Source organism: Elephantulus edwardii, unplaced genomic scaffold (assembly GCF_000299155.1).
Source record: "Elephantulus edwardii isolate Elephantulus edwardi_28Jun2011 unplaced genomic scaffold, EleEdw1.0 scaffold00007, whole genome shotgun sequence".
Lineage (NCBI taxonomy): Eukaryota > Metazoa > Chordata > Mammalia > Macroscelidea > Macroscelididae > Elephantulus > Elephantulus edwardii.
In genome coordinates this window covers 25,288,049-25,304,328 of record NW_006399757.1, presented here as the reverse complement: position 1 = coordinate 25,304,328, position 16,280 = coordinate 25,288,049, and the positions used below count along the sequence as shown (strand labels likewise).

General features: G+C 42.1%; 1 protein-coding gene across 2 annotated transcripts in view; it reads left to right on the top strand.

Moving 5' to 3' along the window:
- The first annotated feature begins 239 nt into the window (after window positions 1-239).
- The window catches only part of IGF2BP3 (insulin-like growth factor 2 mRNA binding protein 3), a 189,452-nt gene continuing 173,411 nt past the window's right edge, over window positions 240-16,280 (top strand). The window contains exons 1-2 of one of the 2 annotated variants that reach the window (XM_006880296.1): window positions 240-683; window positions 1,991-2,051. In XM_006880296.1, coding sequence (XP_006880358.1) covers window positions 509-683; window positions 1,991-2,051 — 236 coding nt within the window. In that variant the 5' untranslated portion in view covers window positions 240-508. The remainder of the gene's footprint in view (window positions 684-1,990; window positions 2,052-16,280) is intronic. The other variant, XM_006880297.1, reaches the window with a different exon arrangement.

Below are 16,280 nucleotides of genomic sequence, written 5' to 3'. Positions count from 1 at the left end.
CCGGACACTCGGAGCGGATTTTTTCCGCCTCCTGCGCCTTCCTCCCTCCTTCCCCTCTCCCTCCCTCCTGCCAGTCACCCTTCGGGGTTTTTTATGGGGAGGCGGCGCCTGCCCTCACGTTGTGTGATATTTTCACAGTCCGCTGGCCGATGCCAAAGGGGCTGGGGAGGAAGAGACAAAAAGTAGTTTCCCCCCCCTTTCTCCTCCTCCTTTCTCTTGCTTAATCCCGCCTCCTTCTCAGAGTTAGGACGACTCGCTGATGCGTTTGGGTTGTAGCAAGGCTTTTTCTTTTTCATTTTTCTTTTTTTATACCTAGAAAAGGAGAAGCAAGAACCCTCAGATCTTATTTTTCGCTCCCCGCTCTCGCCCTTGTTTTTTTACTGTGTCTGTGCATTTTAAAGGCGAAAAGACGAGGGGAACAAAACCGCCGGATCCATCCATCATTGTGGGTGGTTTTAATTTTTTTCGTTTTTCTCTTATTAGTTTTTTTAAACCACCGATCTTCACAATGAACAAACTGTATATCGGAAGCCTGAGCGAGAACGCCGTTCCTTCGGACCTAGAAAGTATCTTCAAGGACGCCAAGATCCCGGTGTCGGGACCCTTCCTGGTGAAGACAGGCTACGCGTTCGTGGACTGTCCGGACGACAGCTGGGCCCTCAAGGCCATCGAGACACTTTCAGGTGGGCCCCGGCCTGGCCCCGCTCGGGCGCCCGTCCCAGCCCCGCGCCACCAGCCGGGCTCGCGGCTGCCGTGGGCGTCCACCGGGGCCCCCGCCAGGCGGGCAGCGGCCGGGGGTCGTGGGGTCGGGGTGCGCGCAGATTTGGCTCCAGCCGCGCTCTCCCTTCCCCCCCACCGGGTCTGCCGGCCGAAGGTGGACGAGCTGTCAGGAACCCCGGGTCGGGGCTGGGAGGGGCGCAGGGGCGGCCGTGGAGCCCGTGCGCGGGCGGCCCTGGCCGCCGCTCCCAGCGGACCCGGGTCAGCTGCCACCGCGCCCAGCCTGGGCCCAGCGGCGCTCTCCCGGCTTCCTCACCCCGGGCTGGGGGGTGGGGTGGGGGAGACGAGAGCAAATGTCTGCTTCGCTTTCTTTTCTCTGGTATTTACGGCGCTGGGTTCGCCGCCGGCCTCTAGACCCCGGCTAGGGACCGAAGAAGAGGGGCTTGGACCACTCTGTCGAGTGAGGCCGTGGGCCAGTGCCTGGTACGGCCGGCCCCGCGCGTCCTCGCGACCCTGAGGGCAGGGGGCGGGTGCGTTTTGGCCTCCATTTTCCGCCGCGCTCGGGGGGACGAGCGAGAGGGGCAGGTGGGCGGGGGCGGCCGGCCGCTTCCGGGACCCGGCGCGGGGCTGCGGCCTCCGGAGGGCCGCGCGGGGAGCCTGCGCGGGTGCCCCTGCGAGCGCAGCGCCTTCCCTCGCCCCCTTTATCAACTCCGTCCGCTGGCGGGCGCTGCGCCGACCTTCGCGCGGGGTTCAGTCCAGGCGCAGATGCACCTCTGGGGCTTAGCTTTCTCCTTCCCCGCCGCTTTGAGGTTTTCCCTCGATTCCAGGTCCTTTTCGAGTCCATTGCAAAATCTTTCCGGGGGGCCTTGGAAACGCACCCTTGGTGAAGGGCTGGGGAGCCCCCGTCTCCCCATTTGTCCTATGGGAGTGTCCTGGGAGGTAGGAAGGCTGCGTCCATTTTGCGGGTGTTGTGGGGTTAGGTGACCCTTCACCCCCTACCCTGCAGTGCTCAGAGCAGGACTGTGGGGAAGGGGTGGAATGTAACCAAAGGAGTGGGCCCGTCGATGGATCGTATTCCTCACCACCGCTCTAACTAAACAGAAACGAGTCCAAGAGGTCAGTTTTCAGCTCTTGCCTTGAGCCACGTCCGGGATTTGGAGAGGGTCGTCTTTCGAATTCAGGAGACCACTGATGTCAGTACTTAGGCTAGGAGGGTCTTTTGGGCCCGGAAAGCTGAACCCAGCCAACTTTTCCCACTCTTGTGTGTCCGTAGGTAAAGTGGAACTCCACGGGAAACTCATAGAAGTTGAACATTCAGTCCCAAAAAGGCAGAGGTGAGTTTATCGATTCCGTTCTCACCTATTCATTATGGGGAGGAAAGACTCCTTTGCTACATAATTGAAAGCAGTCTCTTTTCCTTCTGTGTTTATCGAACTGTATGGCTTGGCCTTTGCGTCCCGTGTCGTCGTGTCCCCCCCCCCCTTGCATTGTGGTGTATGGCAGCTGTGTGTGTCTTGAAGTGAAGGACTAGAGGGGTTGTCTGGGACCCAGCAACTAAGTGCTTGTTACTGGATATTACAGCAGTCGCTGCTCTTGGGCAGAGAGCAGGTCAAGTTGCTGCAATAGGAGAGGGTTTGGGAAGTTTGCTGAGATTTAGCAAGCAGTGCTTAGGTATGCAGAAGCAGCTGCAGATATGCATGGGCGTGTGGCAAGCCCACCCTTTTGTGATAGAGTTGGTCACTGAAAGGTAAGTTTGCAAGGCTGTTGGTGCATTTCCCTTTCTGTATACAAGGTCCCACTTTGGGGCAACTCAGACTTGCTCTATAATGCTATATATAAAATTTGCCTTCAATTTGAACCAGCTTTTTACTGTAAACAAATTCATCACCTTTGTTTTTTTTTTTTTGCTTGCTCCATATGCAGTTTTTAAATCACAGGAAAAGCTTAGGTCTTATACTAAGGTGAGGCTAAATAAGAACCAAATACACCTGTTCAGATTTACTTACAAATTTGATTACAGACACAACTAGGAACTGATCTCCTCTCTGGTCTTGGAACACATGAGTTAATGTCTGGCTTTTCCATTGTAGAAATGCTTTTCAGCTACATACAGGTTTCTGCATCAACCGCCTTTGTCTCCTGCTCCTTTTTTACAGAAATAGATTTTTGTTTTCAGATCACCACTAAGAAATCCTGAACACTGATGAAAGTAGAATGATTTCTCCAAGAGCATGTGTAGTGTGCCTTTACGGAAGGTTTGAAGACTTTGTTTATTCACCTTTGACAATATTTTGGAGAAATGGCTCTTTTCTCCAGAACAGCAGACCATCTCAGCACTATAATGCTAATTGGAAATGCAAAGATCCTGGTTCTTGCAAGTAGCACTGCTGTTGGCCTGTGCCTTCTCCAGTTTGGTTAGGTAGGCTTAGGGTTACTTCAGTTTGCCTCCCATCCCCCACTCCCAACCCAGGCCAAACAATAAACTCAAAGTTAATTTAAACCAGGGCTGTGTGTATCTGGTTAGGCATTGATGGGAGGGTGTGTGTGGTTGGAGGGCTAAGGGCAGGAGTGATTTGCTGTGCAGTTCCCTGCAGCCTTGCAGAGATAGAGGGGGACTCAACATACCTGTTCTAGGTACTGACCTCTTTGCTAGATAAATCATTTTCACAGCTCAAGTGGAGAGCTAGTTTGGATTTTTGTCTTTTTGTCCATGTTCTTAATTTTGATTCTGACAGGGATTTCTGTGCTCCAAAAGATTTTGATTTGTCTGGGGATTTAGGGGCAAATTTAAGTTACTTCATATAGTAATATGTAATTCTTTTTTAAAAGCTTATGAAACAGTGGAGTGGTGTTTTCAAAAGTATCTAAATTGATCTTAGTTTAACAGAATTGAAAAAATAAATTGTACCTCCCAAAAAGGAGTTTAAGAGCATAGTCGTTTCCTAGGGAAAAATAGATTCACATTCTGCAAATCAAACTGGCTTCCTATTTAGCCACTGTTATCTTAATTTTCTACATTCTTTCTTTCATTTAGATGCTAAATGAAAAATGAGACTAGAGCAATTGGTTGTGCCAGAGACCTGGTACTAAGTTTGTAAATTTAAAGGTTTAGTATCATGAGTTTCTTCAGATACAAGTCATTGACCTACATGTCAATGTAGATTACTTTATCTTGTCCTCTTTTCCAAATGGTGTGAATTTCTCCCCATGTGTAGGGAATTAAAAACATTATCTGGCTTCACCTGCCTGTTTTATTCTTTTTAGGCTTTTATCCAGCCTAAAAGTATACTTTGTTACTTAGAGTCAACAAGAGCTCCTTTACAGAAAAGCACATGAGATAAAGTATTATCAGTCATAGCAAGTGTTAGAAGCAGCTTCAGTTTATTGACAAAGTAGATTTAAGATTTTCTAGCTGACTTTCACTGAAATTGAGATGCTCAGGATTTTAAATAATGATGATACAGGTCGTATCTAGATCTAATTTATAGATAAACTCACTGCAAACTATCACTTGTTGTACCTACAGCTTTGAAATCATTGAAAAGGCTTCAAGCTTTTTTTCTTCTTGCACTAAAATAAAGCTAAATAAGAACTGTATGCATCTGATCTGATTTACCTACACATTCCTAAAGACATTTAGGAAACAATTTCTTGAGTATTGGGGACTGTATAAGCAGAAGCAAGTACATTTGGCACATATTTTAAATTAATGTTTTGGAGACCAACCAAGTAAACTGTTGTTAAAACAACTAGGGAGCTCTACCGACCTAGTCGGTAGCAAGGTGCACTGTTAGCCGAAAAGTCATACTTAGTGTCAAAAATAGGTGATGATTTCCTGTGTGTTTTACAGCCTCAAACCCAATGGAGGGCAGCTGTGAGCTGGTTCCAACTTGACAGCAGTGAATATTGAAATGGCTTTAAAAAAAAAGCTGTCTTTTGCCCAGGGAAACTTAAACTGGAAATTGAAATAAAAATTTCATTTTAACAGCCTGTGATGCAGGGTTTTTGGTTTTGGGTGTTTGGTTGTGTGATTTTTGTTTTTTCTTTTTTTGTTTTGGTTTTTTTTTTTTTGTGTGGATTGTTGTTTATAATATCTGTTTATGCTCTGAGAAAGGGGAGAGAGGTGCTGGTGATAACCTTTTGCCCAACACCTATGGGAAAGTCGAGAGGGGCTTGAGGGAAGGGTTGCTTTAACAGTTAAGGCAAATGCTGTGGACCAGTCCTTGCCAAGTGAGCCTGCTGGATTTTGGTGTGGATTTCTGTATATTTAGCAGTCATGGCATTCCAGCCTGTCATCGTGTGGACATCTGAGACAGGCATACCTACATAGGCAGCAGTGATCTTTAGACCTGCTGTGCAAGGCATGTTGGGAACTCAGTGCTGGAGAATGCTCATGGCAGCATTCCGAGAGAGATGAATGGGCCTGCAGCACGAAAATGGGGAAACCGTCCCAGAAGGTGATAGGATGCTTGGCAGGCTGGTCTAGCTCTGACTGTGAGCTGAGCTGGGCGGACACCCTCTCAGGAAGGGGCATTGTTGAGTTTGGTTCTGACCAAGCTTGGCTCCTGATTACCAGAGTCTCAAGGGAATGTGGAAGGAATGTTGCTTTTCTGCATTCAGATACCCCTCAGTTGAGAAAGGTTATAGCTGTACTTTGCAGAGTCTGAGGTCTCCTGCATCTGGAATGAAGGGAAGACACTGATTATTTTGACACAGTTGCACTTGCAGTTCTAAATAGTAAAGATACATACAGCACAAGAAGATTGTTGATGGGCACTTGGGTTGTTTCCAACTCTTTGCTGTTGTGAACAAAGCGGCAATAAACTGTGGTGTGCATATATCTGTTTGGGTGGCAGTTCTAGTTTCTTTAGGGTATATTCCCAGTAGTGGAATTGCTAGATTGAATGGTATTTCTATTTGCAACTTTTTGAGAAAGCGCCATATTCCCTTTCATAGTGGTTGTACCATTTTACACTTTTACTGACAGAACTAGGGCTCCAGTTTCTCCACAACCTTCCCAGCATTTGTTGCTTGCTATTCTGTTAAATTTTGCTATTCTTACTGTGGTGAGATGATATCTCATAATTGTTTTTATTTGCATCTCTCTTAAGAGGTTATTTTGAACATTTCTTCATGTGCTTGTTGGCCATCTGAATGTCTTCATTGGTGAAGTGTCTGTTCATATCCCGTTCCCATTTTTCAATTGGGTTGTTTACCTTCATCTTGTTGTGGTGTCTTTGGCTTTTTGTAATAGTAGTCTTATACAATATTTCTCCAAATAGTTATGACTTTGAAAAATTGAGTTTGGTTGGAAGATCCGCTGATACCTAAGGGCCTTGTACGTGCCCCTATGTGATTATGTAAACAGCACCGAATTTTTTTCTTGTTTGTCATAGGCTGTTGGGCCTCAGAGGGAATGAGAAAGTTGCTGATGTTGCAGAACTGAGAGGATGGTGGTTTTAGTTCATTCTCCATGGCTTTCTTAAATTATGAAAGTAATTTTTCAGATCTCAACATTTCCCCCCCTACAGCTTAGTTTAATCATTTTTTACTTAAAATTCCATATGATTTTTTTTTTGTAGACTTGATTAGGTTTATATGTAGTCCACAGTATGTTTGAATAAATGGAGGGGTTTTCATATATGATTCTTTAAACATAAACACTCAGGCTCCTAAGCCTACATATCTTTTTTTTGTTTTCCAAGCGAGTAACTTTCATATTTAATATGTAAGGAGCTCTGGTAGAGTTCATAATAAGAAGCTGCCCTGCAGTCTCAAAAGCGTACACTTCAAATCTACCTGTTGCTCCTCAAGAGAAAGATGGGCATTCTTGTGCGATTGCCTACCTCTGAAAACCCACTGAATGGTCAGCTATGAGTTGGTTCTGACTCTGCAGTGCACAGCAACAATGATGTGTAAATTGTATAAGCAGAGCACATACAAAAGCCATTGGGATTTGAAATGAATCTCATTTTAAGTGACTATTGGGAGCTAAAAGGAGCCCTAGTGGCACAGTGCTTAAGAGCTTAACTGCTGGTGAGAAGGTTGACAGTTCTACTGATGCCTGTGGAAGCGTTATGTCAGTTTATTTCCATACAGTTAAAGCCTTTGAAGCTGTGTGAGGCAATTCTCTGTCCTTTAGAGTTATTTTGAATCAGATATAACTTGATGACAATGGGTTTGGCTTGAGGTTTGTTTAAAGGTTAGTGTTGCATTTTAAAAGCTGTTAAAGTACAGAATGCTGTGCCAGCATTGTGCCCATTAGTGAGAGATAAGACATGATCTTACAGATAGGCAGACTTTGAAGTGTTGGAATAGCAAGAACTGCTTTTAATGCTCACCAGCTTTGGTCTGAGTGTGCGACTTCTCATTGATATGGTCTAGTGCGTCTTACAAACTGGGGAGATTTCTTACACTTAGATTTGTGGTTCTGAATATTAGGAAACTTTGATGGCTGGTAAAGAATTACTAAGCAGAGGTTTGCAGTTACCAAGATCAGTAATGTATGACTGCTTACATGGTTGTAGCCAGAGAATTTTTTCTTGATTTCACATCATTTTCTCAGTATTCTGAGAGATGCATACTTAAACGTTTTTGGGTTTTTTACTTCCTCAAACTCATTGCCATTAATTCTGAACCAGTCTGTAGCTGACCATCCAGCAGGTTTTCAGAGATTGTAAATATGGTGATTGCCCACATTTCACCCTCGGAGCATCTGTAGGAATCAGACTGCCTTCCTTTGAATTGGCAGCACAACTAAGATCTAATATTCATTAGCTTTTACTGTGTGTGTGCCCACCAGTAATTCAAAGAAAGAAGCTATGAAACCATGACATATGTCTGGAACCAAAGATGGTGGGAATTGAGAATCTTGGCATCTGTTTTGGCTTTTCTGTTGATTTCTGTGAGCACAGTTACTTTCCTTGTTCAGACCAAATATTATAATAAAGTGTAAAAGATTTGTTTTGTTCTGAGGTTTTTCCATTCTGCTTGAAATAATAGGCTCCCAATTAAGGATTAAAAATAAAATCTGAAATTACAGAGATCAGGGATTTTTTCCTTTAAGAAGCCTCAATTTCTTTTCTGTAGTGTGGTGGTGGAGTTGCTTTTTTGTACATGTATGTCTTTGGGAAACCTCAGAAAGGAATGTTTGGGGGTTTTTTTTTGTTTGTTTGGATTTTTTTGCCATACTTTGAAATCCTTTTGTGAACCATGCCACCGTTCTGTGTCTTTAGAGGAATAGGATTTTGTATTAAGTGAATTTTGTGGAGTATGTAGAGTCACTGTCATAGGATCGCGATGACTTCATTGTAATTGTTGTTAGTGGCATTCTTCAAGGAGTAATTTCTCTAGCAGTAGCTAATATCTGAGAGGCATGAATTAGCTATTCAGTAACTCTGGCAGTTGCTTTGAGCTGGGAGGAAGAGAGGTGAAAACATGAGATGGTTAACTGTGCTGTTCCTGGCTGAGTTTCCTTTGCCAACTGTTGCCTCTGAGTGGAGTTTTTGGTGTGGTGGGACAGGAGGTGGCAGTGTGGTAGCAGTGACCAGGTGGTGGGCTTGGCATTGTTGCTTAGCATTGGTGCTCCACTAAGGCTCATGTTTCTGAAATTGATTTGTATACTCAGTATTTTGCTTAAAGGCTGGTCACAAGTATAATTTCAGTGCTGTGTTAAAATTGAGGATATGTATTGATCGTGATTTGATATTGCTGTTTGGCAAGTGCTTGATATTAGTAAATAAAAAGTTATAAATATTAATACAATTAAATTTATTGCCCTACAGGGAAACATTACTTAAATGGTATCTATTTTAGAAAACTATCTTGAGGCTATTTAATTAGATTAGGAAAGAGTTTGAAATTATTTTATAAATATTCTTGTCCTTAGACTATCTGGCTTATCACTTAGTTCAAAGCATTAGTTGCATTGAAATCAGAATGTTTGATATCTGTCTTAGCTGTGTAACCAGCAACTCTGCTAGTGATGGTAGTTGCACGACATGATGAACTTGACTCAGTTAATGCCACCAAATTGTGAAGAAATGCTGAAATGGCAAATGTTGTGCTTCATATTTGTACTGCAGTAAAAACAAAATGTACTCTGAAGACTAAAAACAGCCACCTGTTCTTTCTCATGGTTTTGTGGGTTTGTTGGTTAGTTCTGTCCCATATGTTGTCATTGGGGTGGTTTACCAAGCAGAGCTGTAAGGTCCAACGTGCTTCACGTGTCTGGTGCTTGTCACATGGCCTTTTCCCCATAGGATTCCACAACACTCAGTGGTTGCTGAGCTGCTTTATACCAGGGCAGCTGACTGCCCCAAATGAAAGTGGGACCCACTGCACATAATGACTAGACCTTTTTTTCTGTTCTATTCTGTAGGTCAAGGCCAGCCACAGAGCAGCTGAAATTTGAGAGGATGTGGAAATAGTTTCCATTTGTTGATAATAGCGGGAACTTCCAGACACAACAACAACATTATTGATGATAGGGAGTCTGGATGGTACAAATATCTCACCTGCTCAGCTATTCACAGAAGGGGTTGGATATTTTAATGCACTGAGAGGCACCTCAGAAGAAACACTTGATAATTTACTCCCCTTTACAACACACACTGTCCCCACCACCAAGTCAGCCCATGAAATTTTATGGAGCACAAATCTGAAGATAGCAACATGAATTGGAACTGATAGCTGATTTGCTTTTTTTAAATTTTTTTTTTTTATTGGTAATGAATGGCAGTATATATCCAAAGAGGTAGGAATTGGTTGTGCCCACGGTTGGAGTTATTTTATACAAAGTGGGAGAAGGAGCAGGGTCTCCGATGTGCTTGTAACAAAATCACTAAAAATTGCGCTTAGCAATACAAAATCCATTGTAATGTTTGGGCAAGAGCTGATGGTATTAGCTTTGAACGTATGCTGGGGAATCCCATCACTGCTCTCAGGTGTGATGATTCGCAAGAATGGCCCACAGAATTCACAGATAGTTGGACTTATGAGAGGATACCAACACGAATCGCAAAAGGAATGACATCTAGGCCACGAGCCTCCACAGGTTCTTCACCAGGCGAGTCACACAAGTCTTGGCAGTTCACCCAACATTTAGTCATGACAGAAATGAAACAAAACTTGTTGCCGTCGGGTCTAACTCATAGTGACCTTCTATCAGGTTTCCAAGGCAGTAAATCTTTGTGAGGAGACAGGCCAACTTTCCCCCACAGAACAACTAGTAGATTCGAACTACTGACCTTTTTAGGTTAGCAGCCCAACATGTTATGCACTGCATCACCAGCACTCCTTGAGTTATGGCAATACCTGTGAAATGTTGCCATCCAGGGAAACTCTTAAGAGCCTCCATGTGCAGGATGTTTTTCTGGGAGCTGATGAGGCATCCTTTACCTGGCACATGCACAGACTTTGGACTCTTGGAAGGAAAGACAGCATTCAGCATAAATCAGTGCTGTATAGCTGAGACACAGTGAACTATCCTTACCGATTAATGATGGAATTCCTTCTGAAATCTAAGTTACCTTACCTCAGGAAGGGAGTCCAGCATCATTATCAGGGCTTTTTGAAGCACAGCAATAAGTAATGAGAAGTTCCAATCTGTGCAGTAGATAATGAGAAATGGTTGTTCTGGAAGAGCCAGCTCAGTGATGAGGGAGGGGTATGCGAAGAGTTAAAAATTGCAAGGGTTTTGCCAGAGCTTGAGAGAGGAGCTGGGCTTGCATTTTTGGCATACCATGCCCCTAGTTCTTACAAGAAATTTACAGGAGAAAGTCAAGAAGGCAGTTGAATATCAATCCAGAAATCAAAATAAAATGAGGTAAAGGTAAAAATGAGTAGATTTCATTAGTTTATGGTTTTGAAAACCATGGAATTGAACTAGATGACCAGAGGATGGAGCCTGTGACTCTTAGGAGGAAGGAGGAGCCAGCTGCAGAGACAGTTTCAAGAGTGAGTGGTGAACACTGTTTCTGGGAGATGACCGGAGGAAGTCTGTGAAAAAGGAAGGTGTAATCAACGGTGTAGAATACTGCTGAGAGTTTGTGATTTAGATGAGTAAGTAAGTGTGGGGGTAGTGTTAAATCTCAGGCTTCTGGCTCTTCTGTAAATAGATGGAGAGTGACATACCAGTTTCAGAGCAGCTTGGATTATAACCTTACCTCTAGAGTGAATTTGTTAGAAAATACAAGTGTTCTTCCACAATTCACTGACTAGTACCTAGGTTCATTTTCATGTTCTAGAAACACCGTCAAGCACATTCTATTTTAACCTGCTGGAGATGGAAGCATCTCTTCATACCTCTATTTGCCCCAGTGGTAAGACTTTTTGTGGTATCTGAGAAATGACCTGTTCTTTGGCATCTGCTTTGACACTTCTGGTGACTGTGAGCTATCTTTCTTATAGACAACACATCCTGATTTGTTAATATGTGTTTAATTATTTGGGAAATTTCCTGAAGCTATCTGTAAGCCCAAGTCTAATGTGGTGATCTAAATACTTGAACTGACAAGCAAAGGTTGAAAATACTGGTCAAAACATTTAGAGATGTTGGCATAAATGAAGCGTTCCTTTTCCCATTATTATTATTTTTTAAAATTATTAATTTTTACTAGTTTTAATGAATTTACAGGGATTTTGGGTTTTCATTCCTTCATTGCTGCACCATTCTCTCTACCCTCCTCCCCAGTTTGTTCTTCTTCCCTGCCATCCGAATGTCTGTTTTAATTGTCCAGTTGCCACAGTGCTTGTCAAAGTCAGTTCTGATTAATGTCCTTTGTCGGTGTGTCCTTTGCCATTCCCTATCACTCCTCCCTGAGAGAGACTTCACCCTGATTCATAAGGAAAAGGGGATGGCATATTCTCTTAGCTACTTCCTGCTGAAAAGGGACGCTGTGGGTTTCAGGGTGAAGATCTTCTCTCACTACTCTAAAGGGCCCCTTTGGCAGTAGGAAACACATAGACTATTATGGAGATTGATTTTGGAATTTAGATGCACTCTTATTGATTGTGCTTGGCTGTACATGTTCATATCCTTGAAGATGTATCATGGGGGTGTTGCACCCTAGAAGACACAAATGCTTTTCCAGAGAACTTAGTTCAACACCTTTTCTAATCAAGTTCTCTGAAAATACAGTGCTACTGTAGTTTGATTATGTGTTAAGTACCTATTAGGAAAGAGAAGAGTTAGACAATTGAGATAGCTTAGTGGTATTCATCGATCTGCCAAAGGATTCTCCATGAAGTCCTGGGACAAGCCATTTGCTGGGACCTTGATAGAAATCATTGCCAGGTGCTGGGACTGCCTTGCCTTCATTCTTCCCATGAAGCTGTTCAAATCCGTAAAATAGTTTGCACAGCAGCCCAGTCATGTTTGTGTTGACAAGTCAGAGCAAAGATGTCCTGTTGTGCACCTTCTCTGAGGTGAACAGATCTTGTTTGGCTTCTTTGAAGGGTTGGTTTATTGTGTTCTTTTAGGAAAAAATGCAGATGCAGGTAATTTGGAATCTGGGGTTTACTGTAGAATGAAAGAAAAAAAACCCCACAACACTTAAAAATCCTGTCTTAAAGAAAATGAGATTACTTTTACTATAATCCATTTTTTAAAGGGAGCTTTACCTTAATAGAAATTAATTGCAGAGAAGTGGGAGGGTGTCAAAGGAGAAATGAGGGTAGAGCAGAGGAGGATGGCTCATATTCACAGGAGAGTAAATATGAGTCATGAATATGTACTCTTTGATTGCAAAAGAGGTAGGATTTCCCAGAGCAGAGCCCACTATGTCTGTCTGTCCCAGTTTATTACAAAAGGGTAATGCAAGACCCTGGTTCGCAGAACAGAATCTCTTCAGCTTGGGATCTTGTTGATGATCAGGGCAGAGTAGGAAGGAGAAATTGTGCTGAAATCTTTCAGTTAAGAATCCTGATGTTTACCTCTTATGCCCTTCCTTGCTGAGCTGAAGGATAAACAGGCAGTCCAAGGTGTACAATGCTGTTTAAAGATGAGGAAATTTAGATAAAAGGAGGTTAGAGTGGAAAAGATACCTCATAGCAGTCTGAGGGATAATTTATATAAAGCATTGATTCAGTATCACTGAAGGGATTCCAGTGGCAGCTGTTGTATTTCTCCCCTTAATATTTAGAAACAAAGGCTGGATACGGGTTAAATTTGGTATGATAATAAAAATATGTCTTAGTTTTCTGGTTGTGAACTTATTTCAAGTGGAAACCTGTAGATGTTCTTTTATTGCAATTGTGCTTTGAGTAAAAGTTTACAAATCGTTGGATTTTACTCATTTTTTATGCACTTCCTTTTGTAACATCAGTTGCAATTAATGCAGTCCTTTACAAGGTCTGACCAACCCCTTATTTGTACATTGCTTTTCCATTCACACAACTTAATAAATCTCTATTATCTGTTCACTAACTTTTACTACCGCCTTCTCGCCTTTCCCATTTCTGGTAGTATATAAGAATGACACTGTGTGTAAACTTTTCCATACCTTTGTTTCTTTTTTTATTTTATTTTACTATTTTTTTGTGTGTACTGTCAAATTGAATCTGACTGGTAGAGGAGGAGATTGCCTCTCCTCCAGCGGAGCGTCTGGTGGATTCGATCCACGTACCTCTGGAAATTGTAGTGTAGCTTCTTACCACTAGGCCACCAGAGGGGGGCTCCCCAATACCTTTTTATAACAGTGGTCTTAGGCAGTGTTTATCCCTTTTGTGACAGACATGTTCAGTCAGCATACTGTCCTCTAAAGACATCTATGTTAAGCAGTGTTTGGTGACTTTATTGTTTTTTAGTGTCTGTTCTTCATAAGGTTGCTGTGAGAAGCTGTAGTAAACTCAATGGCACCTAACAACATAATACTCCATTGTGTGACTCTACCATATTTCATAGTTTCTGCATTTGTCTGATGATGGACATTTGGATGCTTTCCATCACTTTGCTATTGTACATAATGCTTCGGTGACTGTAGATGTAGATAAACTATTGTGTGGCAGCTCTTATTTCTGTAGGATATGTACCTAATGGTGGGATTACTGGATCAGATAGCATCTTCATTTTCCACGTTTGAGAAAGTGCTGGACTATTTTCCATAGTAGTGGACCATTTTAGTTTCCACCAGTAGTGTAAGAGAGTTCCAAACTCTATACACCTCATCAGCATTTATTTACTGTCCTGCTGAACTTTGTTCTTGTCCTTGGGGTGAGATGCTATCTCATATTTTAATTTGTATCCCTAATAACTTCAAAGGTATTTGGTTTGAATTCACCAGCTGCTCTGTGGGAGAAAGAAAGGCAGTCTCCCCCCTGAGATTTACTGTCTTTGAAAACCCACTGGAGGATCAACTGTGAGTCATTTCTGCCTCAAGGGCTCACAGCAACAACAACAACTATAGCTTATGGGTGAGCCCTGGTGGCCTAATGTATAAAGAGTTGCACTGCACACCTAAAGGCAGACAGTTCAAATTTATGTACTGCTGGGAGGGGAGAAAAAATGGGCAGTCTTCTTCTACTGTGTGATTTACAATCTCTGTAAAACCACTGGAAGGTCAGCCATGAGTCAGTTCCAACTTGATGGTATATAACAGTTACTGTGTCTCTTACAGACAGCATATTGATGGCTCATATTTGTATCCATTCTGATACACTTTCTCTTGCCTAGTATGATACATTCACATTGTGTCATTGGCAGGTATAGTTTTATTGCTGTCATTTTGCAACATTGTATATATTATAGTGTTACTGATTTTTTTTTTTGTTCTAAATACTTTTCTGTATTGAGTTTTGTTTTTGGAGAAGGACATCATGCTTGGGAGGGCGGAGGGCAGGCGCAGGAGGGGAAGGGCCCTCTATGAGGTGTATTGATTCAGTGACTGGGGTAATCAGGATGAGTGTGTCAGAGACAGTGAGATTGGCACAGGACAGAGCAGAGTTTAGGGCTGTTGTACATAGGGCCAGTATGAGTCGCAAGCTACTTAATGGCACATAACAACAACAACATAATTTTCTTCACTGCTGTTCGTATTTACTAAGTTTATAATTTTCTCTTTATTTTGGTAAGAAAGTTCATTTTCTTTGTGGTTATCTCATAAATTATTATTTTACCCCAAAGTCTAAAACTACTAACTTTGTCTTGAAATCATCTTGACCTCTCCATTTGGAGATTCTATAACACTGTATATTCTCCCTTTTGTATTGTAGTTGTCATCGTTTAGGGACTTATACCTCCAATTTGCCAATTACCTGGCATGTTTATTATAGTTTATGTGCATGTCTGAATTAGTTGTCAGTATCTGAATGACACTCTTTCAGTTTTTACTTATTTTATCCTTGCTTGGCTGAAGAAATTCCTTCAGTGTTTCATGCAAGATTGGTTTAGTTTCACAAATTCTTAGTTTCTGTTTATCTGGAAATGTCCTAATATCACTGGTGTGGTATATATGATTCTTATTTTGCCACCCCCCCCCCCCCATTCAGACTTTTAGATGTCATCCCATTGCATTTTCTACCTGTTTTTTTTTCTGAGAAATAAGAACTTAGTCTCACTGGTTCATTTTTGGGTTTTCTTGAGCTATTTTCAAAATTGTTCCTTTGTCTTGGATTTTTGAAAATTTGATTGATACGTCTTGGTGTATTTCCCTTTTGAGGTTTATACTGCTTGAGATTATTTCAGTCAGTTGCTGAAATGCAACTCTGTTATTTTTTTTCTGATTATTTAAATTTTCTTCCAGCAAATCTTTAAAATGATTTCCTCCATGATTTTGTTTTTATCTTTTTTCTGTTATAGAATTCCAGTAAAGTAAGTTATTTCTCTTGATGAAGATCGCTATGATTCTTTTGCTTCATTTTTCTGTTTGTTCCTCTGACAGATTAGCAGTAAAGGATTTGTTCTCTCACCTATAGCTTCTGTATTCCATTTCTTCAATTCTGTTCTTGTTTTCATCTGTTCTGCCAGTGTAGTAACTATCTGGAATTTCAGTCTTAATATTTTGAATTTCAGTTTCCTGCTTTGTATTGCTTCTAGTTTTCCTTTTGTGTTATCTGTTTGGTCTTACATTTAAAAACAAGATTTCTGTTTTCTTTCTCTTTTCCTTAGTCCATGGAAGACGCCAAACTAACATCATTTGGAATTCCTTTTTTTCTTGCAAAGATTTTTCTGGTTCCATATTGTCACATTTTTGTTCCATCTTATTCTGAACTGGGTTAAAGTTATCTGTTGCCTCTGAGACCTTGTGGAGGTGTTGTCTTTGTATTATTTTGTTTTGCTGTATCTGCTTGAACCTATGTATATGCATCGAAGCTTACTAGATTAGCAATTCTTCAAGTTTCCCCTCCAGTCTGACCAAGGATGGAGGAGATCTGCCTCTCGTCATGTAGAGCTGGTGAAGGCAGTCTGGTAGGCTGGTGTTCGCAGTCTTTCATCAGCTAAGTGGTGCAGGAGCAGTCTTCACTCTTGCACACTCAGATAAGTTTTAGGAAGAAGGTGTGTGGGAAGAAATACCCACACTGAAAAGAATACAAAAAAGAGAATTGGCATAGAAAGACAAGAAAGA